Source organism: Saccostrea cucullata, unplaced genomic scaffold (genome assembly GCF_032062105.1).
Source record: "Saccostrea cucullata isolate Sc308-1 unplaced genomic scaffold, CSIRO_AGI_Scuc_v1 ctg1, whole genome shotgun sequence".
Lineage (NCBI taxonomy): Eukaryota > Metazoa > Mollusca > Bivalvia > Ostreida > Ostreidae > Saccostrea > Saccostrea cuccullata.
This window is the reverse complement of record NW_026920581.1, coordinates 313129-339280: the sequence shown is the minus strand read 5'-3', so window position 1 is coordinate 339280 and position 26152 is coordinate 313129. Positions and strand designations below refer to the sequence as shown.

The 26152-nt window shown below is 34.8% G+C and overlaps 2 protein-coding genes across 2 annotated transcripts in view; one reads left to right on the top strand and one right to left on the bottom strand.

Annotated features, from left to right (window-relative positions):
* The window catches only part of LOC134252059 (sodium-dependent serotonin transporter-like), a 234793-nt gene extending 208641 nt beyond the window's left edge, over window positions 1-26152 (top strand). Inside the window, exons 5-14 of the mRNA XM_062734499.1 lie at window positions 274-412; window positions 3586-3720; window positions 3854-3957; window positions 7071-7195; window positions 8763-8875; window positions 9022-9150; window positions 15695-15794; window positions 15914-16014; window positions 17840-18007; window positions 21439-26152. Of these exons, the coding sequence (XP_062590483.1) occupies window positions 274-412; window positions 3586-3720; window positions 3854-3957; window positions 7071-7195; window positions 8763-8875; window positions 9022-9150; window positions 15695-15794; window positions 15914-16014; window positions 17840-18007; window positions 21439-21507 (1183 nt within the window). The 3' untranslated portion in view covers window positions 21508-26152. The remainder of the gene's footprint in view (window positions 1-273; window positions 413-3585; window positions 3721-3853; window positions 3958-7070; window positions 7196-8762; window positions 8876-9021; window positions 9151-15694; window positions 15795-15913; window positions 16015-17839; window positions 18008-21438) is intronic.
* LOC134251700 (uncharacterized) lies at window positions 18901-20018 on the bottom strand. The gene is made up of 2 exons (XM_062734130.1): window positions 19589-20018; window positions 18901-19172 (listed from the first exon to the last, which is right to left on the bottom strand). Exons 1-2 carry the CDS (start codon window positions 20016-20018, stop codon window positions 18901-18903), a joined length of 702 nt encoding a protein of 233 aa, XP_062590114.1.

Below are 26152 nucleotides of genomic sequence, written 5' to 3'. Positions count from 1 at the left end.
GTTACGACCGAGCCGTTTTGGATAGAGTTATGCCCCTTGGACTTAGAAAAGTTCCAACTATTTGGGGGAGGGGGCATAAGTCTTTTACAGACAGCTGCTTTTTCTATTTTTTTTGCTAATGCTTTCAGAGGAGTGTTTAACCAAATAATCAATTTATTATAAAAATAATATTAAATATTAAATTCAAATTAAATTTATTTCAATTTGAAAAGTACTTAGTTCCTTTCTGATTTTTAAAATTTTTGTTCACTCGATGTAATTCAATTTCAACAGAAGAGAGGTTTTAGGACTACAGTACGCTGATGGCATAAACTATGTAGGAGGCGTAAATTGGATGATTGCTCTGTGTCTTCTTGGAGTGTTTGTTATCGTTTATTTTGCCATGTGGAAGGGGATCAAAAGTTCGGGCAAGGTATCTCCATCAAAACACTATTCATAAAATTATAAAGATGTAAAAACAAACTTTTATAAGATATCAAATGTAGAACTGCGACACGTATTACGTGAAATTATTTACGTGCGTCAGAGTGAATTAAGGAATCAATGTCTAGTTAATTAGAGTTTGTCAGGGCATCAACGATAAAAGGAAATTTGGGATAATTTGCATAACGAGCAAGCGGTTATGCATAAATTATCCCACGTTTCCAACTATCGTTCATGTCAATTTCAATAGTCCCCGAGTGTCTCCATATGAGGAAAAAAAATTCTCGAAAGGGACGTTAAACAACAGTTACATACAATCAATCAATCAATAGTCTTCGACCACTGTCGTCAAATACAAAGACAGCCGCACGATATTTACATGCATATTAGTCCTCCTAAGCTTCTGACAGGGTGACTTTGCGAATTTTTATATTCCGGTAGAATAATCAAGAAATCAACTCGACTAACTTTTAAAGACACATCAGAGAAAAAACAAACAAAATGGAAATATTGCTTAACATTCATCGGGTGGGAGTAATAAAAATAATCGGAACATGACAACTGTTGCTATTTAATAAATTTTGTATATATAAGTTCCCTTAACTAAGAAATTCAAAATAAAGACGGCATACAGTACCATTTTTGTTCTGTCAATGAAACAAACTTTTCATTTTAATTTGATCGTTTCACCGACCGCTGTTAGCGCCTTAAAATTCTATAACCCTTCCAACTTAATAGGCTCTTTTAAGTGCAAACACAAGTCCAAAATACAAAATGTCATAATAAAATGTAGCTAATTCAAAGAATCTGTGTACCCCGCTGAAGGAATGAAAGAAGAGCACGCGCGGATCTGAAGGGGGATGGGAGAGGTGGCACGTTATGTAGGGCAGTTATGGTGTAAAATTTTTCATTTCACTCGCACAGCAGGTTCTGTCGAACGAATGCAAATAAGATGTAGTTGACCCCGCTCACCCTTTGACGTAAGCGGTCCAACATTTCATCAACAGGTCCGACATCTCACATTGCAGTCAAACATCGATCTTCACATGCCTGCTCAGTAAAACATTGGAAATGTTACTAGACTTTTTTTTAGTATAGAACTGTGTATGACACAATTGATTTTAAAAAGATAATTATAACATTTGTAAAATATATGAATCATTCCATTAAAAAGAGATATTACAAAAGGGTTTTTATCCTATAGACTCTTAAAATTCAAATTACATGTATAAGAATTTATTATCATTGTGAAGTATTTTGTAATCCTAAATGCATTTCTTACTAAGGCTTTGTTTCGAACTGCGTTCTAAAAATGCAAATATATTCTTATATGTTTTCGAAATAGTGTTTAATACATTTCGTTAAAATTGATATATGTAAAGTGACTATGAATACGAGGGCTGTTCGGAAATTACGACATTGTGTAAATATTACTTTCTAATGAACGTCTTTAGGTGAAAATTTGCATATACGTTTGACAAACACCAAGAATTCGTAAAAGAAAAAAAATATTTTACAAGTATTAAATTTCTTATCTTCAATGGTCGATAAATATGTCAATGGTAGGGGTACCCGGAGCAGTCACGAAATCAGATATTGAAAATATGTAACAACAACGTTCAAACCCACGGTGGACCCATAATAAAGGCAATAATAATTCAATTTATGTTTATAATTTTTCAATTTTATTTTAACTGCATGCTATATAAGTTTGTTAGAATTCTTATCAGAAATACGGAGATCATTAAAAAAATTAGGCGCAATCAAGAATTCTGATAACGACGAAAAAATGGAATTTGACGTCAAGGCGGAGCAGCGAGAGACTTAAAATTTTGTGTAGCGCTATCTAAAACTCTTTTCCAGACTAACCAATCTGGTCAAACAATAAGAACAATGCTGCAAAACATGTTAAAAGATTGTTATTTCATTGGTTTATATTTTTTTCTAACCAATGATTCAACCACAGTAAAATAAAAAGCTCCGGACGGCTATCAATTTTGACCTAACAGGATCAATAGCGTTGACCCGCGTTGCGTAAATCGGCACCGCATGATGCAAAGTCATCCTGCATATATGACAAATAAAAAGTTAACACTGATAAAGCAACAGCGCATGTTTTTTTTTTAAATTGTTTAAGAAAAGATAATGTTTGATTTTTGTAATACTATAAATGATAACGAAGAAAAAAAGCAAACGCTTCCCGATCGTTTCACATGCGAAAACATCTCCGGCTGACATGACGTTAAAACGACGTAGCGATGCTGCTCCAGGTCGATAAACATATCCATGTTTATACTTTCACCAGAACTTATCTAATTATCCTATGAATTAGAAATTTTGCATATTTGTTTTATTCTTTCATTCTAAAATGTTGACGAATTTTCCCTAATTTATCTCTGCTCTTTATAGAGTTACAGTAAATGTCTCAATAATTTCCGAACAGCCCTCGTATATTTAAAGTTTTAAACATACAAATTATTTAGCTGCTGAACTGAAGCTCTCTGAAAAAATATATTGAAAGACCGGAGAGCTACTGTGTCACCCATTGAAAAAACTGTACATTTATTGCGCACAAAAAAGTGCGCTGTTTCTCGATTTATTTCACCATGTTTTTAAAACTGTCATCTCAAAATATTACAAACCGCGTGTTCCTAACATTTTCTTTGACTGTTTCCACCACAAAGCATTCCATATAAGTGTTGTTTGTAGTACTCCTGACTCTGAAATTGAGGCCATCAAAAATTTCGCTTGTTTATAATGCCATTTTGGTTTGCAAGATAATTCCGCCCAACGCGCTTCGTGCAGATATAAACTACGAGAGTACTTGAAAGAGGAGTAAGGAGTTTTTTGAAATGTAGCTTTTTTTGCAATTGAGGTATGAATTTCAAAGAATGAATCCAGAACCGAGGGCACTTTTTTGTGCGAAGTAAACAAAATACAATTTTTTTCAATGGGTGGCACTGTAGCTCTCCGGTCTGTATACCTATTTTTTTTTTCGGACAGCTACAGTTCTGCCGCTACATTTTAACTTGACTTTGTTTTTATAACTGTTTATATAATTATAAAAATAGTAAATCGCATTTAGTTAAAGTAAACAAAAAAAAATAAATAATGGAATTAATTATTTATGTGATCTCCACATTTTTGTACATCCTCAAACAGTTTGTTTGGGTGACTGCCACGATGCCGTATGTTGTGCTGCTGATTCTGTTGATTCGTGGGTGTATGTTGGAGGGCTCCATGAAGGGAATTATATACTATCTGACCCCTGTTTGGAGTGACATTGCTAAAAAAGAGGTAGATACTGAGTATTTAAATCTAGGTCATTACATAATTAAGTTCAGTAATAGCTTACCACTTGTAAATGTGATCAATATTATGCTATTATGTCTACTGAATGGTTAAGTATGGTATGTTTTATTTTGGCTAGGTCTGGATCGCCGCTGCAGCACAGATCTTCTTTTCCCTAGGCCCTGGGTTTGGAGTTTTACTGGCTCTCTCCAGTTACAACCGACTCAACAATAACTGTTACAAGTATTGTAAAAAATTATAATAAGAGATATAAAATACCAGACTCTAATTCTATTCTTCTCAGTCTACAATAAATTGCGTCCAAAGTGCTGATCATTCGTTTCTTACCAGTCTTGCAAGTTTCTTTTTCCATTTTTTTTCTCTTTCCATCTGGTCAAATTGATAAAAACTAGATGTAAAAATGATTAAATGACCCATATTTGTCACAGGGTCACGGTCTTTTTTGATGAATTGTAACAGATCTGATTCGTCTCAATATGGAATTTTATTAGAAATATAACGAAAACCTCGAAAATAGAAAAACACACTCATATTAATTATACAAAACAATACACATAGACATACACAAAACAGTTAGAAAAGGACTTAACTGGCAATCCTATGAAATTTTATTAGGTCACTTGAGTCACTCAAGTGACCTATTGCATTTTCAGCTTCTTCTCAGAAACCGCTCAACCAGTTTTAACCAATTTTGGCGCAAGTATTTATGGGTGAAGGGGAACAGAAGTTGTGAATTTCATGGTCCCCTGCCCACCATGGGCCTGAGGGGTGGGGCCAAAACCACTAAAATTAATGCAGTCTTTAAGAATTTTCTTCTTTATGCCTGGACATCAAGCTTTCAAACTGATTGTAATCAGCATTGAGTTCTCTACCAAAATTGTGAAATTCATTACCCAAGGGTAAGGGGTTCTAGTGCTAAGGTGAGCTAAATAGATTATATAGTGAAAATGCATTATTTCAAAAAAAATCTTTTTCTCTGCTCCTGGACATTAGATAAACTAACCAAGTACATAGTCATGTTAAATAAACCTGCCTCTATAAAATTGTGAATTTCATGGCCCCAGGGTCAGGGGTACTTAGGAGATAGAGCGGGGCTATATAGATTATACATACTAGTATACAAAGTTATGATGAGGAAGGATTCTCTTTCAGATTTTTGAATTTCAGGTCCCGAGGGGCAGGTTTTTCTTGTGTTAGGGAGGGAGGACGGGACTGTAATGATTATGATTCTTTGAAAATCTTTTCCTTTGCTCCTGGGTATTATACCAATGATATGAGTACATATACTGAAAGGAAAAAGAAACGCAGGGTAACATTATATGCGAAAATTTTTTGACTGCATGACCAAAAATTACGAAAATTGGTCAGATGAGAACCTTGGTTACTATGCACTTAAATCAGTGTTCAGAATTACTCAACCGTAAAATGTATGACGACACGTCGGCAAATTGCTCTAAAGTCCAAAACACGTGCAACTTCAACGATCTTCCTATACCATTTGATGCTCTTGGGGTATACACATTGATTTTCAGTATTTGTAGACGAAATGCATTTCTTGCAACTTGTAACAGTTCACGGGAGTTCAATGGGGTCTGACTTTTACGTTGCCTAAGTAGGTTATCATAATCATTACATTTACATTCACCATAAAACTGATAGAAACCAATTGCACGATTTGGATTTTTGAGCTGGTCAACTTTACGTTGATGTTCCTTTCACTGGCGCATGCGCGCACCGTTTGCAAATTTTTTTCGGCGTGTGTACTTCCGGCCCATTATAGCCTGGGTTTATTAAGACTTCCTAGCAAACAATCACATTTAACTACTCAACAGGTCTCCGAAAAATCTTTTGCTCTTAAATATCTGTGGAACTGAGTGGAAGATAGGGTTCGAAATGCCGGAGATGGCCCCTTTCAAAAAAGGGCTATCTTGTTGAAAAAATGAAAAATATCCCTATTTGTAAGATAAAGATACTAATGAACTCCACGCAAAGGAGAAACAAGACTTTGACAAAAACGTGAAGGAGACATTGAAGAAAATAAGAATTTTAAATTTTCAATGTTTTGGAGGTATCGTCATATCAGTTTCAATAACTTACGAATTATGATGCAAAGTCAAATGGAAATTTGGTTACATTTTTATTAAAGATGATTATAAAAGTTAGGTAGGAATACTAGAAAAAACGTAAGGAAAAATAAAATTATTTCACCTCAAAAGTTCACCCTGCATTTCTTTTTCCTTTCAGTGTATTTATGAGGAAGAAAGATGCCTCTTCCAAAATGGTTTATTTCAGGGCCCCTGGGTCATTGTATTTGGGGGGTGGGGCAGGGGGGAGTTACATGGTCTGAAAATAAATTAATGCTCTAAAATCTGCTCTTTGGTATTAATCAAGAATTTATGATGAAATGAAATTTTAAGAGAAAATTTCCAAAATTTTGAAATATGTGGCCCCAGGGTCAGTGGTTCCTGTGTGGTGGTTATAAAGTTTAAATGCATTTTATCTTTGTTACTCTGATCTACCTCTGAGTATTATGTAACCAAAATAAGCATGCTAAGTGTATAGTTATGATAAGTGATGGTGCTTCTTTCAAAATTGTGAATTTCAAGGTCTCTGGTTTAAAACATGAACCAAATTCGATTGTTGAAAAGTTGTTTTATGATACCTAGCTGACCTATAAGGCCCGTGGGCCTCTTGGTTGAAATGGATTTTTTCTTTAGTTGTATTTCAAGAGTGATTTGTAAACGTCTGTAAGTTTCTGGAGTTTTAACTTCAAAAATAGCAGCCATTGCCATGAAACTACAGCTGGGTCATTTATTCCTTTAAAACCTACCGAGAGTATTACTCTGATTTCAAATCAAGTATTTGTCTGTCCCACTTAGATTTCTGCATTTTCCATACATATTTGCGGATATTGGACTGATTTTTGTTATATGTGTTATTGATGAGCTTAGATAAATTTTGTATTTCGTTGCGCCTCGAAGATTTTGACGATGTTATTGCTTTTAAAAAAATACGGAGAATCAAATTTCCCCCTGCAGTTGTTTTTCGTGAAAAGCATAAATATAGAGCTGATTTTATTTTTGTCTTTTTTTAGTATTCGAGTTAGCATTTCTTTTTCTGCTTCAATGATTTTTTAAATAGAAATGTGCCTTAAAAAATTCAAGAGGATCAAGATTGAACTTCCCGCTCAGCAGTACTCTAAGAATGTTTGTTTTATTAGAAAACTAAATACCCACATGTTAATCAAACTGAAAAATTGTTTAAAATTAATACAAAAGATGTGAATAATCTACGTCTATGAGTACTTCCATGATTATCTTATTTTCAATATTTAGGGATGCCTTAATAACAAGTTCCATCAACTGCTTCACCAGTTTTTTCGCCGGCTTTGCTGTGTTCACTGTTCTTGGTCATATGGCTACAGTTCAAGGAAAAGATGTTCGAGATGTCGCAAGAGATGGTAAACATTTATCAATCTGATTATTATACAGTTATGTTCCTTATTCATCAAGAAGGAGTCAAGGAATTGATAATTGTTTGTTAAGTACATGTACTGCGGATGAAAATAAATAATATGTTGAGACTTGATGCCGACATCATTTCATTTACCCTTTTTTTAATTTAAAGATTTAAAAAAATGTCCAGATTACTAGTACACGTAGTAATAACTGTGTTATCCCTTCGAGGCATGGCAACAAATTTAGTGAAAAAGTAGTGTTTGTATAGATTATACTGTGGAATTATCATTGTATGTAGATTTCTTGGGTAACCTTAACATGTACCCGCGAATTTACAACCCTATCTACATTAACTGGTAAACATCTTGATTCAATGAATCTGCCTTATAAACTAGGATCGCAAAACCCACTAACTCTGCCACTACTCTAATTCCGTCACTTTCGGGAAACTGCACGCTGTTTGTAAACCAATGCAATTTGACTTAAACTACGAAAAACGTTGTCTTTAATACGTCAGTATATTGTAGAGGGTCCAGCTGATTGAGTTAGGGTATGTTGGACGAAATGACACTGGCGTGATACACGTTCTATTTAGTGGGGTTATACTGCACTTGTTTGTTAATATCACTAAAACCAATATTCAAGTTTATTACTATGTCTAGCAAACCAACAAGAAACAAATCAAAATATTGATTTAAGAGAAACTCGTAGACTATCGGGATGTTTTCCGCTTATGACGACGGAGTTTGAGTACTCAAAGATAACCTACAAAATTACATCCCCACTTTTGGATGGGGAACATTGACCTCCACAAATTAAAATGATATCACCGTAAGGAGCAAGAGGCACAAAGGCCGTAACGGTCACCTGTGTATATTGTATCACAAGGATCCATAGACTGAATTAAAATAAAAAAAAAACATGAAATAAATACCTAGTTAATTTATCTAGTGTACCTTGTATTAAAGCGTTTGTCGTGATTAGTAATCATTCTGTGTACTGGCCAAGATAGTGAGTTGTAGGTGTCCTGTGAGGCGGGGGTCGTATAGATACCCAGTGAAAGTTACTCATAAACCAGATTTACCAATGTTATCTAGTAAATCTACCCTTTCAATATCTATTTTAATCTACTTTTGAGACAGTGATTCTATGGACAGTAAATTTACTAGTCTTCCTGGTGTCTTTTGCTAGTTATTTTTTGAGTGAATTAGCTGATAAATTTGCACATAAGGAAATGAAATGGGATTAATACCCCCATCAAAAGAAATCCTGGCCCAGAAGTCAAGCATCTTTGCTTATCATTACTCGTACACTAACAGGTCATCTTTCAATCACCAAGGAGTAAAACCCCAAAATGAACCCCAGACTCTGAGGTCACAAATTTCACAAGTTTGGATCATAACCGTGCATTTTGTCTATTTGTTAACAATATTGTTTAACAATTAACGGTTGTTTATGACTTTGATTAAAAGTAAAATGTCAAAAGTAATTTGTAAAAAAAGACAATACATTTTTACCATTTGATTATGCAGATTGTACAGTAATTTACTATATTTTGTGTTTATTTAGATGTTGGACTTATTTTCATTGTCTATCCAGAAGCAATATCCACTCTGAAGATTTCACCACTATGGGCAATGTTATTCTTTTTAATGTTCATAACACTAGGCCTAGATACAACAGTGAGTTTTTTAAAGTATTTTTTCATCTGTAATTATCATGTAGTATAAATCATATTTTGTTTTTCTTTTCTAATTTCTCTATTAACCAGAATTTGTAATTGCTGCAGTGGAAATTGTAAAAATATTCAAATTAAAATGTACTACAGTTTGGTGGATTAGAAGCCATATGCACGGGAATTTTGGACGAATGGCCAATTTTACGGAAACATAGAAAACTGTTTGTTTTGTTTTTGATGATGTATTGTTTTATTGGGGCCCTGGCTACAACAACTTATGTAAGTACCAAATGAGTGGAGGTTATTGTTTTAAAATTACATTGTTTTAAAATTTTTCTGCTTTATGTTTGATATTTTTCATTCCAAATGACACGCACTTGCATGCATGGGGCCACAATAGGAAATCATTTTTTTTACATTGAAATATAAAGAAAACAAGATGTGTTTGTGAAACATTGATGCCTCCGTATTGCAGCATATGGCGAGAGTTGAAGTTTCTCAAATACAAGTCAAACTCCAAAGGTCAAGGTCAAAATTATTGGTACCCAAAGGAAGGTCTTGTTACAAGGAATACGTTTGTGAAATATGAAAGCCTTATTTCTAACTGTTCGAAAGTTAAGACCAAAGATAAAGTTTTTAAAAAAATCAAAAATCAAAATATTTACACTTTCTGAAAGTTCTTGTCACATTAAATACACATGTGAAGTATGAAAGCCCTAGCACCAACAGTTCGGAAGTTATGGCCAAGGTTAAAGTTAGGTTTTTTTTTTTTAGAAAGTGGGTCTAACTCAAAGGTCATTGTCAAGAGGTCAAATTTGATGGTACCCAAAGAAAGGTCGTGTCACAAGGAATACACCTGTGAAATATGAAAGCCATAGCCCCACCTACTCAAAAGTGAAGAGCAAAGTTCAAGTTTTTGCGGACAAACAGACAGACGAACGGACAGGGCAAAACTATATACTCCCGAAACTTCGATTACGATTCATTTATTTTTTTCTCTGAAAAAATAATGGTCAAGAAGAACTGACATTTATGTGAAAGCTTTCTAAGGAAGTGTACGTAGATTCTAAATTGTTCAAATAAAGGCCCGGGGTAGGATGGGACCACAATAGGGATTCAAAATTTTTCATTTAAGAAAATTCTTTTACAACTTTCTCAAGAAACACTGGTCACGAAAAGCCTAATTCAACTTCCTGTTTATCCGTGCATCTGCCTGTGCCAAATTTTCGTCCCAGTTTTCTCATCAACTACTCATTGCTGATGCTTGAAATCTTAGCACTCTTTGTCTAAGCATGCCATATGATGGGATTAATTTTTGTGCAAATCTAATGTCAACTTCCTATTTATCTGTATGTCTGCATTTATCAAATTTCCTTTGCAGTTTAAATTTTAGAACTCTTTGTCTAGGCTTGCCGTATGGTGGAAATCATTTTTGTATGTGTATATTCACTTGAGAGTGAAAATTAATATGCGGAGCGGGGGCATTACTTCTAAGCATTTGCTCACAGCCTTCTTGTTTCTTTTTTGTTTGACTTCTTGACCTTGGAGTGTGGCCCATTTTTGTAAGAAATTATTAAACATTAACCTTGGCAAAAAACTTTAGAACAGTTGGAGCTAGGGCTTGTAATAATTCGCTATATATTCCTTGTGACAAAACCTTTTTAATGGATATAAATATTTTTGACCTTTAACTTTGACCTTTTGGTTTTTAAACACACTTTTTAAAAAACTAACCTTAGGCAAAACGTTTGAAAAGTTAGACTAGGGCCTTCATATGAAACAGATAACACATTCCTTGTGACAAGGCCTTCCTTTTGATACCAAGAATGTTGACATCGACATTTAATTTTGACCTACATTTGAAGAAAAAACTTAAACCTAATGTTTTAATATTTTACACGTTTTTTTCCTTATGACAAGGTCTTCACTTGTGTCTTTCACAGGAAGAAACAAGACCTTTCAGTTAAAACTTACAGGCAGCTTTCATTGACTTTTCAGTGGTCATTCAGTCACTGAATGGCACATACATTTCAGTGACCTTTCAGTTGCCTTTCAGTCATATTTCAGGTACCTTTTAGTCACCATTCAGCGGACACATATCAGTTATCTTTCAGTGACCTTTCCGTCGTTTTTCAGTGACCTTTCCATCACCTTTAAGTGACTTTTTTGTTATTGGATACCAACAACTTTGACCTTTTGACCTTGGAGATTGACCTACTTTTAAAAAACGTTAACCTTGGTCATTAACTTTTGAACGGTAAGGACTAGGGCTTTCATACTTCACATATGTAATCCTTGTGATAAGACCTTTCATTGGATACCAACAAATTTTACCTTTTGACCTTGACCATGGAGATGAGATTGAACTACTTTTAAATAAACTTTAACCTTTGCCATAACTTTTGAACGGTAAGGGCTAGGGCTTTCATATTTCGCATATGTGATCCTTGTGACAAGACCTTTCATTAGAAACCAACAACTTCGACACTTTGACCTTGGTGTTTGACCTACTCTTTACCAACATTAACCTTGGCAATGACTTTTGAAAGGTTAGGACTAAGGCTTTTTTACTTCCCATATATAATCTTTGTGACAAGGCCTTTCTTCAGAAACCAATATTCTTGACGCTTTGACCTTGATCCCAGAGTTTGACTTACCTTAAAAAATGTTAACATGGACCATAAATTTTGAACAGGTGGTGCTAGGGATTGTATTGCACATGCATTTGTATTTTTTGTGAGAAGACCCTACTTTAGATATCAACATGTTTGATTGGCATTTGAGAAAATTTAACCTTCGATATGTTGCCATACGGGGACATCAGTGTTTCACAAACATATCTTGTTTTTTTTAAAGATTTAAAACTTCAACCTTGGCCGTAACATTTCAATGTTTAATGTTTTAGCTTTCAAATTTCACAGGCATATTTTGAAATATTTATTAATTGAGACACGTCCTTTCTTTGGATAACAACATGTTTCATTAACAACCATTCCCTATTTTGAACCCACTTACTAGTAATTCCTGTGAGTCATGTTTGAACAAATATGAATCTTCTTTTTGTAATGAAGCTTTTAAATAATTTACTTTTCTTTGGCTTAGTTTACTTGAGATGATTATTAAAAACACACATGGCAGACGTACGCCGAACTTTTTTTTCGATCAGAAAAGCTCAATTTGAGTGTCCGGCTTAGAAGAGGTAAAAATTGTAGCGGGTGATATTGTTTTGTGAGGTCGCTCACAGTAAATCTGGTTTACATGTACTTACTGCAGTCTTAGGATTTATTGATCATTGTTAATTACCGCAATATCTTAGCTTCATTTTATGATGCTTTTAGGAAGATGTCCAGTGCAAAAAAAAAACAAAAAACAAAACAAAACAAAAAAAAACAACAAAAAACAAACAAACAAACAAACAAACAAAAACAAAAAACACTTCCTACAATTAAAAACATAAATTGTCTGTTTACTGATCAATATAATGAGGCTTTTTTTTTTTTTTAGATCTTCAATAAATTTTATTAAAGCGGCAATACGGCTGCAAATCATGCGCTTTTTCATTCAAATTTACCCAATATATCATTCAGGAATAAGGTAAAAAGTTGAATTAAGCATTTGAGAAAAATAAATATTCCCTCCTCATACAAAATTAACGTAATTAGAATCTGCCGGAAAATCAAGGGTCGTACAACTTAGATCTGTTTATTTGTACCACGTGAATTCTAAAATGGCACGTGCATATAATGTAGGGTTTACAATTATAATGGAATATTAAGTAAAATCAATTCTGAGAATTAAAATATCTTAACTCTCCGGTAAATTAATAATACTTAACATATTAGTCTGCATTCAGACGAATTTAACATGATTAAGTACAAATGTTGACGTTTTGTGTACTGGGGTGCAGGAAAGGAAAATCCACCAAATCATACGTCATCGCGGCAAAATGTCAAACATAATACCTTTCTGTAGTTCTAATACAATTTGCACTTCAAATGGCAATAAATTTTATATGTCATAAGTGCATTTTAACGTTGAGTTTACACTGATTTTCTTTCTTTGAAAGCCATGGAGATACGAGAAATGATAGCATGTATCAACAAACCTGTAGGGTAGAACCTTCGCGAGCCTCACGTGAATGTCACCGAGAACCCGTATTTTCTTCATCCAATGATTATATTAATCTCCCAACTAAAATTTTTGTCAGCAAAGTTGCTTTTTAATTTCAAGCCCTATTTTTAGGTCACCTGAGTAAACTCAGGTGACCTATTGCTATCCGTTTTCGTCCGTCGTCGTGCGTCGTGTGTTGTGTATTGTGTGTCGTGCGTCGTGTGTTGGCATTTGAACATTTTCAGCTTCTTCTCTGCAACCAATGAACCAATTTCAACCAAATTTGGCACAAAGCATCTAGTAAAGGGGAACAAAAATTATGAATTTCATGATCCCTGCCCCCCTTGGGCCTGAGGGGTGGGGCCAAAACCACTAAAATTAATGCAATCTTTAAAAATCTTCTTCTTTACTCCTGGACATCAAGCAGTCAAACTGTTTGCATGATTGTAATCAGCATTGAGTCCTCCACCAAAATTGTGAAATTCATGGCCCTGGGGTCAGGGGTTCTAGTGCTAGGGCGGGGCTAAATAAGTATATAGTGAAAATGCATTATTTCTTTGAAAATCTTCTTCTGTGCTCCTGGGTATTGAATAAACCAACTAAGTACATAGTTATGATGAGAATGAGTGCCTCTACCAAAATTGTGAATTTTATGGCCCTAGGGTCAAGGGTTCTGGTGTTGGGGGGGGGGGGCTCTAGTAAATATACATGAATTCTTTGAAAATCTTCTTCTCTGCTCCTAGGTATTAAATAAACTAACTAAGTGCATAGTTATGATGAGCAAGAGTGCCTCTACCAAAATTGTGAATTTTATGGCCCCAGGGTCAAGGGTTCTGGTGTTAAGGGGGGGGGCTCTTTTGATTATATAGTGAAAATACATGAATTCTTTAAAAATCTTCTTCTCTGCTCCTAGGTATTAAATAAATAACTAAGTGCATAGTTATGATGAGCAAGAGTGCCTCAACCAAACTTGTGAATTTTATGGCCCTAGGGTCAAGGGTTCTGGTGTTGGGGGGGGGGGGGGGGGGGGGCTCTATTGATTATATAGTGAAGATACCAAAATTGTGAATTTTATGGTCCCAGGGTCAGGGGCTCTGGTGTTAGGGCAGGGCTCGTTTGATTATATATTGAAAATACATGAATTCTTTGAAAATCTTCTTCTCTGCTCCTAGGAATTAAATAAACTAACTAAGTACACCGTTATGATGAGCAAGAATGCCTCTTCTAAAATTTTCAATTTCATGGCCCCAGGGTCAGGGGTTCTGGTGTTAGGGCGGGGCTCTATTGATTATATAGTGAAAATGCATTAAGGTCAGACGACACGTTCCTCAAAAATATATAATTTTTCCTAAGAATTTGTCAATGAAGTAGAGGTACTTAAATACGTTTCCTCACAAAAAATTAGGGAACCTTACCAGGCATTTGGACAAGATACGACGGGGTCATATTTCTTATATAACCCTCATGGGTAATCTCTTGAATGGCCTTTATCATAATTTTTGGTGTACTTATATCTAAAAACATTTTGAAAACAATGTAGAAATCAGAAGAGAGTGGCAAATATAAATGATAAATGATATAATACCAAAAGAAACAGGACGTTTATTTGAGGAACGTGTCGTCTGACCTTAAATCTTTGAAAATTTTCTTCTCTGTCTCTGGGTATGAAGCAGATGAACTACCTATATAGTTATGATGAGCAAGGGCCCTAATCTTGCAGAATTGTGAATTTCAAGGCCCCAGGGTCAGGGTTGGGGGGGGGGGAGGTGCTATACTTATATACTGAAAATGAATTAATTGTTTGAAATCTGCTCCTTTGTATTTATAAAACATTTATTTATTTTTGATAGGCAATTTTAAGGGTGCCTTTTTAAAATTTGTGCAATGTGTGGAACTAGGGTCAGGGGTTTTTGTCACAGTGTTAGGAGCACTACTGTTTATTGCTGAATATTACTGATTAGTTGGAATGCATTTTTGTTCCCCTACCCTGCGTATGGGTATTCAGTAACCAAGCTAAGCATCTGCTAAGTGTAAAGTTATGATGTTCAATGGTGCCTCTTTCAAAATTGTGAATGCCATATAGCATCTGGCTTAAAACATGAATCAAATTCAATAACTGGAAAGTTGTTGCATAATGCTCAGGTGACCTATAAGGCCCGTGGGCCTCTTTTTGGTTTTGTTTTTCGTTTTTGTCGACTTTGTCAATGTAGCAGATCTACCGGGCTTCCCTCTCTTACCATGCTGTTTTGTTTATGAAAACTGTACGCATGCTCGATAGCATGGAATGTGGAACCTCGAACACGTTGGGATGTATATATTTATGGACCATAAATAATTATTAATTTTAATGAAATAATCAGAATTATTTACTTATGAAATATGTAATTTTCTGAAAGTGTATACATTTATAAGTATGAAAAAAATTCCAAATCCTATAGGAAAATTTTAACAAGTCTGTTTTTGAAGAGATGCGCCGTATTGTCACTTTAATGATTCAGAGATATATACAAACCTTTTAGCTTCGTTTTCAAAAACATGCAATTTAAATTGAAAGTATTGCAAACTTGATCTCATACTCAGAAATGGGGTGCCAATTATCATATGTTCAAAGGTTGCTAAGTTTTTTTTAAAAGGAAAGACTCTGGTCTGCATCTATTTATTTGCAGTCTTTCTTTCTTTTTTGTTTTACAGCAAATTAATACTTTTTTTGCAGGGTGGAATTCATGTTGTTCAGCTATTGGATTCTTACGTTGCTCCTATTGCCCTAATATTTGTTGTGTTCTTGGAATCTCTGTCTGTTTCCTGGATATATGGTAAGTGATAAAAATTTTAAATAATGACCTGACATAATTACAATATAAAAAAAAACCCAAAAATAAAAAAAAAAAAGAAAAATAATTTTGAAAAGTTACACTTATTTTTGTTTTTTAAGGCGTTGAAAGGTTCAGTGATGACATCAAGTCCATGCTAGGATTTCGGCCTGGAATCTTCTGGAGACTCTGCTGGAAATTCCTCAGTCCCGCTATACTGCTCGTTTGTATTATTACTGTCCATCATAGTCACATCACTGCTCGTTTGTATTATAACTTGTCCACCATAGCCACATAACTGTTGTCCCGCCCGCTTTCGCGAAAGCGAGGGGACATTAAATCTCATTCGTCTGTCATTCTGTAGTTCTGTCCGTCCGTCACAAAAGCTTTAACCTTGGTCATATCTTTTTAATGAGAAGAGATAGGGCTTTCATATTATATATGTATATTACCTGTGACAAGACCTCTCTCAATACACTATGATTTTTGATTGAGAAGAGATATGGCTTTCATGTTAATATGTTTATTATCTGTGACAAGACCTTTCTAAATACACAATGATTTTTGACCTAGTGATCTTGACCTTGAAGTTTGACCTACTTTTCAAAAATTTTATCATTGCTCATGAGTTTTGAATGAGAAGACACAGGGCTTTATTGCGTGTGACAACACCTTTCTTAATACACTATGATTTTTTACCTTGACCTTGAGGTTTGACCTACTTTTCAAAAACGTTCATTGTTCCTTATAACTTTTGATTAAGAAATGATAGGGCTTTCATATTTGACATGTGCATTTCCTATGACAAGGTATTTCCGAGCATGCTATGATTTCTAACCCCTTGACCTTTGACCTTCACAATTGACCTTATTTTAAAAAAGAATCAACTTAGAAGTTAACCTCTGAATGACATAAGAAAGGGCGTTAATTTTTGATACAATATACCATAAAAAATGACATCTCACCCAAAAAGACACCAAAAGCGGGGAAACCACAATTCTTTGAATTTGCTTATTCAGTAACATATTTTTTCATTATGGTCACTGTTAATTTAAAAGAAATAAATCTAGATGCCTTTTATTAAAAAAATAATAAGTTGATAAGTGAGGTATCATCCCAAAATGTTAAAAAAAAATGAATGATTGATTGTATATTGTTTCACGTCCCTCTCGAGAATTTTTCACTCAAATGGAGACGCCACCACTTGCCGGTGGAGAGCTGCAAATTTTGTCCTTTACTCGGCACTCAGGGCAATTGAGCAGGGAGGGATCTCTTTCGTACCAGCACCTACTGCGACATGGGACCTCGGTTTATACGGTCTCATCCGAAGGACCAGTCTCCACGTCCCACAGTGGGATTCGAACCCGCCACGTAAGGATTGACTTCTTACTTCGCGACTCTAGAGCAGATGCTTTAACCACTGCGCCACGCGGGCGACCCAAACTTTAATGAAAAACTGTTTAAATTGGGAGGAACTTTTAAAGAGCGAAAATAGTAATAATACCAGAACTTGCGTCATATCTACCGTATATCCATTTTTTCTCGATGTTCTATTTTTCGGGTTTCTGCAATCATTTTTAATTCGCAAAATATAAAAGACGCAGAAATTATGTCAGCTATAATGTGGCATAAAAACATAAACATTTATTTTTTAAAAATCTTCAATCGTAAAAAACAACTTACGCAAAATAAAAACTGCACAAATCTACCCCTATTTCGCAAAATTTCCAACACGCGAAAAAAAAGGGTAAACGGTATATTCCTCAACATGCATGCCCTATAAATGTACATTTCCGTCGTCCGTCCGTCCGTCTGTCCGTCTGTCTGTCCGTCTGTCTGTCCGTCCGTCTGTATCAAGTTGGTACAAAGCATTCTTGGGTAAAGGGGAATTTAAATTGTTAAAATGAAGGGACATATCCCTTACTAGTATCAGATTGTCAAATATAGTAAATATTTTACTTTCATATTTAGAATATTTATGCTTCACTTTAGGACCATTTAATAATTTTTGACATCAGATAATGATATTTTTTATACATCTTTTGCAGTTCCTCTTCATTATGTCTCTGATTGGTCACGAACCCCAACCGTATGCGAAGTATTCTTATCCAGCCTGGGCCATTTCCATCGGATGGCTAATAGTGATGTCGTCGTTAATATTCATCCCTGGATATTTTGTATATAAACTCATCATTACTCCTGGTACCTTTCTGGAAGTAAGATATTTTTATCATGTTGGAATTGTTTTGTTTTTTTTTTTTGTTTGTTTGTTTGCTTTGTATTTCATTACAGGAACTATACAGTAGTGTCGATTATATTTTTGATGAGTGATATGAGTACCTTAAGGATATATTTGGGGATGTATGTCAAATAAAAATGATCCCTTGCGTTTGAAGTAAGAATATGAATATAATGATTTGATGTTGTCTCGATCGACATAGGTTTAAATAATGAATTGATTTCCCCAAACTATCCGCCTCCAATATTTGTGTTGAGAAACAATTCTGGCAAACTTGTTTATATATACAGTATTAGTTTCAAACAATTGTAGTATTTTACTGGTTAAAGAGTCAATCCTTATCTGATAACAAAATTCAAATGGGATGTAATTGGAGTACCTACATAATCTCAAATTAAACATATATATATTAGTAATGAAGGGTCTGCTTTTCCCCTACTATTTCTTATTGTTAAAATCTAAATCATTTTTAAGATAAAAGTCACATTCAGATCAAAATGAAAGTAGTGCCATTCGGTAATTTCAAATATCTTCTTTTCCATGATAATTTTAATTATGAAAGACAATAAACAAAGATTTAACAGAATGACACGTGCAAAAGTAAGAGGAACACTCCTTGTATAGTTATTTAGTTTTAGTCGTACGGAACCCTTGAATTTTCTGGTCGAGTAATCCAGATACTTCCAGTATTTGTGGAATAGAAAGTATCAATGGTTCCTACTGCTCACCAGTCCACGTAATCTCCTCTGAATTCTTTCAAAGCATTCATGTGTGAATTGTGATGGCGCATGAACTTTCTCACGTCAAATCACATACAATCGACACTGATCACATCAGTACACACATCATTTCAATGAAATGTTGACAGAATCACTTGTAAAATGTTTTTCCGCGATTTTTTTCCCTCATGCTGTCTAATTTTACTGGCGTCAGGGGTGATCCGGGCCCCCGCGTCTGACGAGTCACGGACATTCGCCGAGAAGGCATACGTGACCCGAACATCTGCTGTACTAACATAGGATCGGGTCTTAGTGGAATCGGGGTTTGATTTTCCCAAAACATGCAGCGATCTTTTAAGTACTCAAGTCCTTTCTTTGATTTTTCAAATATTTCTTTTCCTAATCCAGAGCTTTCTGATGAATCTGATAAAGGAGAGAAACGTTTTCAAAGTCAAACAGAATAAAACTATTACTATTTGAGTATTATACATGTACATTATCATGCATTTTCCAAAGAGGTGCTCTAAAGATATAGAAAATTTTAAAATCAATCATACTTTTGCAATTAGAGCATTGAAATATAACTAATTTTTTAGTCAAGTACATGTATATATCAAACAATATAAAAAAGAAAATAGTCCGTATACGACAAACTACAGCTGTAGATTGCAGCAAAGCACGAGTGCCATGCCAGCTTTGTCGTGTTTATTCCGATATCAATTTCTAAACATTTTTAAACATATATTGAAATTTGTCATCGAAAAAATAACAATATAATTGTATAATAGTATACAAGATTTAATCTTTAGCAGCGTTTTAGCTTCTTTACGTTTACTTACTGACAATATATTCCAAATACTGCTTGTCTGTGTAAAGTTCTCCGAGTAGTTTCTTGGTCTTTTTCTCGGTATTCCTTCTCGTAAAGTCTTTCTCATTTTCATCCAGTATTGATCGTTGATAGGTGGTCAGAGTACGAGTGCTGTGCCAGCTTTGGCGTGACCTTGGCTTGACAAAGGTGGGTTGTCGCGTCAGCAGTTTGCTGGGCGACACCTTCTTTTGGGAATCTATTTCGGGGAGTGAGAGGTACTCCCGGCCAGGAAGGGAAACAGTGTCCCTATCCTTGGTGGCCCGGACTCGGAAGTCTTGCACTATATCAAAAATTCGACCCGTTTTTCTGCGGAGGTGGGGATGCTTTAAGGTGATGTCTAAGTGTCCATATATGGTAGGGAGGGTAAGGGGTTTCTTAGAATCTGATTTATCGTTAGACATTTCCTAACGATAACAGATAGAAAATCCCTTCATTGTTAAATGTTTCTTCTCCTATTTCTCTCCTACATTTTGGCATCGCTGATTTCAGGTTAATCTACAGTCAAAACAAAAAGGTTAACCGGTTGATTTACGAGTAAATCCCGTTGCTATACAAAGATTTCCATATATCGCAAAATCCAAATTTTTATATGAAAGGATATCCTCCTTCTAGATATAGTGTATGAATTTTTAGTCCTAATGAATGTTAGATCAACGTCCGTAGATTATGGACAAATTAATAAAGTTGGCAATTTGTTAAAAAACATACAAACAACCAATGCGACTTACCCTTACATGTTATTTAATCACATCCATCCCATTGATTTTGGTGTTTGTACCTTTGGCATGCAAAGCAACACGAAACACGAACAGATTGAGTTAACACTGGCTACAATTCTTTTTCTACATTACCGAGGTTTCTAAAAGGAAACGTAAGTATCATTTGGATGGACCGATGGAAGACATGAGCAATTATTTCAGCAATTTTCCCACCTTGTACCTCTTTACAGACGCAATATAAAAAAAATACATAAGCGGGATTATCTTGGTATCGAAGATTAATCCATAAACCACCTTTAATCTGTCGGGAATTCTTTTAATTAAATACACATTGAAATATACCCTAAACAAATGTGCCGCGAGAAGGAACATAATTAGGGATGACCAAAAAATATCTCGTGGTATCGATATATCACCTATTACATAATTTCAATAGTAATATTCTGCATTTCGGGTAGCTTTATACTGTTCCTTTTCAAAGGTAATTTAAGAATACATGTATATCTAAAGCTTTCATTTGACGTTCAAAATAACAAGATGAGGATTTTAATTTTAAATCATTGAAATGAAAATCCCTTTTCTATCCTTTCCCTATTCAATATTCGTGTAAAAGAACTATCTTGCACAATAACAGCCCCTTTAATTTATTTCCAAAATATTTCCTTTTATTTAGTTGTTGCAATTGTTTATAGGCAACGCACCAGTTACATGTATGAAGATACACCACGGAAATTTTATAAATAGTAAAACTCGGATATAGAAAGAATGTCTTACACTAGTGTAGTACAGTACTGTAGCACCAGAACATCGAGTTTAACAACATCAAATACAACACCATTCTATAACTTGGCATGGCTTATCTTTTTTTTTCATAATTAGGGATTCTCGCAAAAGCAATACATGTAAACGTCATATGAATAGAGTCGGATTTTCTTCTAGATCTTTTTGATACGTGAACTGTAAACTGACTTTAACAAAGTCCCATAATTCTATTTTGAATCTACTTTTTAGACGTTGTACATCAACATCAATGCAAGATACCTTTAAATTGCTTTTAGTGTAAAGTTGTTTTTTTTTTCAAATCCGTTTTTTTTTCTTTCAGAGACTGAGAACGGTCTTTATCCCGACAGAAGTCCCGGACCATGGATACACTGAACCAGTACCCGTCTAATTCATTAATTTTATGCACAATTTAAATTACTACATATTAAGCGGTGACCCGTTTTATCAGTGGGTTTAGGAGTGAGACAAGCGCCGTCATAACAAAAATTCAACAACAACAACAACAAAAAAAACAAACAAAAAAAAAAGAAAAAAAAAAAAAAAAAAAAAAAGCAATTTAAAAATACACGTGTGCATGTCATTGAAAAAAGCATTTTATTTTCACTCATGTCAAATATTTACTTTTTTGCAAAAGTAAAACATTTCTTTTATTTCATGTTTATTTTTTCTAAATTTTATATTGAATTCGTTAAAATTACAAGATAAAGTTTACTTTTTATCTCACCAGAGCTGACAGTTCAAATGAACTTCTGTTTTTACCATCTTTTTTTCAATCCAGTTCAATAGTTTATTCTCTAAAACTGCACTACACTATACAGAAGATACAAATATGAAATATGTACAATACAATGTAATACAGCATGCATGAGGAAATTAAAACAAACGATGAAAGATGACAGTGTCATAAATCAATAACAAACTCAAACCCAAATAAATTTGCATAGTTTAACTAGTTGATTTTTACTGTTTTAAATTAAATAATTGTTTGGACTCAAAACTTTAGGATTTTTATAATAAACATTAACCTGGAAGGTAACTCTCTTATTAACTATATTAACGAATTTACAAAAGTTATTGATAACGAATACTTTTTACATGGATATAAATTTGAAAACTTGAAAGCACTTGGTCGAATTGTTGATGGAATTAACAATTTTCTACTATCGTTTAGAGCTGGACACGACATAATATAATGGAATTCGTCTCCAGTATCATTATTGCATAAAGTACATAGTCTTTGATTTGTGGGTATTTTTCTCCATCGGCCTATTTCTATTGGTAATTTATGACTACTGATTCTAAATCTTGCTAATGTAATTATAGTATTACTATCTTATTTTTCCGTGCGTGCGTCCGTCTCTTTCAATTTCATTATTTTCATCTTCTGAAGAACAAATGAACCATTTCAAATAAATATGCCAAAAAGCAAAATTGGATAAAGGGGATTTAATTTTTTTTGACGTCCTCTTTTAAGGGGATAAATTTTAAAATTGGTGAGATTAGTGATATTATGGTGATCATTTATAAATTTCAGGAATAACTGAGTTTTAAAAATAGCGTAGATTCAAATTTTATCAAATCGTGGCCCTTGGCAATAGGGTGGGGCCGTAATAGGGGATCCATGTTTTGCATCGGATTCTTTAAAAAAAAATATTCTTTAAAAAAAGTCTACAATCAGCAAGGCAGTGATTTGTCATAATCTTGAGAAAACATTTGCAGATATGTAATGCAGAAACGATCTTGTTCAAATCATGGTCCACGGAGGTAAGAAATGGGCACAATAAAAGATCAAAGTTGAATATTGTAATGCGGTAATACTATAAAAGATCTGATGAAGAAGAACTGTAGAGTCATCTCATTATTTGTCACAGTAATGTGGATGTACCCCCAGGTGCTGTTGAGTGCATTCTGTTCTGTTGGCCCCAGGGTCGATTGTGCACCAGTAGGGGATCAGTTTTTAAATGGCGTTATATGGGAAAAAATCTTTCAGTATCTTTTGAAGTGCCACAGCGACATAAATAGGGATAAACTGGATTCACCAGATCTGTCTTTATGACTCTTTTTGAAGAGAAAAAGTAGTATAGAACTTTAACACGTTTTTTTCTTTACGATGTCACTGTACAGAAAGAGTGTGACAGAATTAAGTGAAATTCTTGTGAGGACATAACTTAATAGGCTAATATTTTCCATAAAAGTTACTGGACAGGATTGTATCTGAACTTTACACGGAATTCATTTTGTACTACGCCATACGTAACATGAAAGCCTTTTTTAACTACTTAAGTCAAAGGTCTGTAGACATTCTGGGTCATTTTATAGATCACGCAAGGCCACAAAAATAGTTATTGTCAAATTCTAAACGAACGTAATAAAAAATCATGGAAGTTTCGATGGCCATATTATTAGCTCACCTGAGCCGAAGGCTCAAGTGAGCTTTTCTGATCAAAATTTGTCCGTTGTCTGTCGTTGTCGTTGTTGTTGTCGTTGTTGTCGTAAACTTTTCACATTTTCATCTTCTTCTCAAGAACCACTGGGCCGATTTCAACCAAACTTGGCACAAAGTATCCTTGGGTGAAGGGGATTCAAGTTTGTTCAAACGAAGGGCCACACCCTTTTCCAAGGGGAGATAATCATAAATTTGTTAAAAATTAATGCATTTTTAAAAAATCTTCTTCTCCAGAACCGATGGACCAGGAAAGATGAAACTCATGTGGAATCATCCTCAGGTAGTGTAGATTCAAGTTTGTTCAAATCATGACCCCCGGGGCAAGGGTGGGGCCAAAATGGCCGACCCAAGTTTTACATAGGAATATATAGGAAAAATCTTTAAAAATCTTCTTCTCCAGAACCACTGGGCCAGGAAAGATTAAACTCATGTGGAATCATCCTCAGATAGTGCAGATTCAAGTTTGTTCAAATCATGACCCCCGGGGCAAGGGTGGGCCAAAATGGCTGACCCAAGTTTTACATAGGAATATATAAGAAAAATCTTTAAAATTCTTCTTCTCCAGAACCACTGGGCCAGGAAAGATGAAACTCATGTGGAATCATCCTCACGTAGTGTAGATTCAAGTTGTTCAAATCATGACCCCTGGGGCAAGGGCGGGCCAAAATGGCCGACCCAAATTTTACATAGGAATATATAGGAAAAATCTTTAAAAATCTTCTTCTCCAGAACCACTGGGCCAGGAAAGATGAAACTCATGTGGAATCATCCTCAGGTAGTGTAGATTCAAGTTTGTTCAAATCATGACCCCCGGGGCAAGGGTGGGGCCAAAATGGCCGACCCAAATTTTACATAGGAATATAAAGGAAAAATCTTTAAAAATCTTCTTCTCCAGAACCCACTGGGCCAGGAAAGATGAAACTCATGTGGAATCATCCTCAGGTAGTGTAGATTCAAGTTTGTTCAAATCATGACCCCCGGGGCAAGGGTGGGGCCAAGATGGCCGACCCTAGTTTTACATAGGAATATATAGGAAAAATCTTTAAAAATCTTCTTCTCCAGAACCACTGGGCCAGGAAAGATGAAACTGATGTGGAATCATCCTCAGGTAGTGTAGATTCAAGTTTGTTCAAATCATGACCCCCGGGGCAAGGGTGGGGCCAAAATGGCCGACCCAAATTTTACATAGGAATATAAAGGAAAAATCTTTAAAAATCTTCTTCTCCAGAACCCACTGGGCCAGGAAAGATGAAACTCATGTGGAATCATCCTCAGGTTGTGTAGATTCAAGTTTGTTCAAATCATGACCCCCGGGGCAAGGGTGGGGCCAAGATGGCCGACCCTAGTTTTACATAGGAATATATAGGAAAAATCTTTAAAAATCTTCTTCTCCAGAACCACTGGGCCAGGAAAGATGAAACTGATGTGGAATCATCCTCAGGTAGTGTAGATTTAATTTTGTTCAAATCATGACCCCCGGGGCAAGGGTGGGGCCAAAATGGCCGACCCAAGTTTTACATAGGAATATATAGGAAATATCTTTAAAAATCCTTCTGAAGATCCACTGGGCCAGGAAAGATTAAACTCATATGGAATCATCCTCAGGTAGTGTAGATTCAAGTTTGTTCAAATCATGACCCCCGTGGCTAGGGTGGGGCCAAAATGGCCGACCCAAGTTTCACATAGGGATATATAGGTAACCCTTTTAAAATCTTTTTAAGTACTTCAAAGCTATGATTAGTGATATTTATATGGAATCATCCTCAGGTAGTGTAGATTCTAGTTTGTTCAAATGATGAACGCCTGGAGGGGGGGGGGGAGTAAATTCAAGCCCGATGTGCTCAGGTGAGCGCTGTGGCCCCTGGGCCTCTTGTTTATATAATAATCACAAGGACTGCTGACACCTGATGTGTTACAACCTTCAAACAGATATACCTACATAAGGGTTTTAGGAAGTCAGCTGATTTTTTTTTATTCAAAAAGCTTTTTAAGTTTTCCAATAAGAGAAGTCTTGTTAAGAAGTTCTTATATATGGTTGTCTTTTTTGAATGGATATCAATCATTTGTGTCCAAAACCAAAAATACGTAATTTTTAGATCAAGTACGTTGTTTAAAACATTGGGAATATGAAGAAAACGGGAAACATAACTTAAGTTCTCTGTGCTTAACATCTACAAAATACCAAACGCTTTGTAGAGTAAAGACTAAGACCCAAGACCAAACAGAAAGGAAGTGGGGAAGAATTTTTAACACGAGCCAAGAAATATTTTAAATGATGTAATTCAAAATCAAAATATACAGAAATGTATTTTATTATACATGTAACGATGTTTCATTAGGAGGAAGAGACAAATATTTCCAGTTTCAATGAAAACTGGGCTACTGATAACTGTTGATATATGTTATTATTATAGTGTGATAGACTTATATTCATTTATACTAATTGTCATATATATAATATGTATAACGTATTTACCTTTATATATATACTTTAGTCTTTTGTATAAATGCATTATATTTGTCATGTGTGTTATATATGTTCATATACATTAATGTAGTTGATTCTAATAAATAACGAACCTTGCAA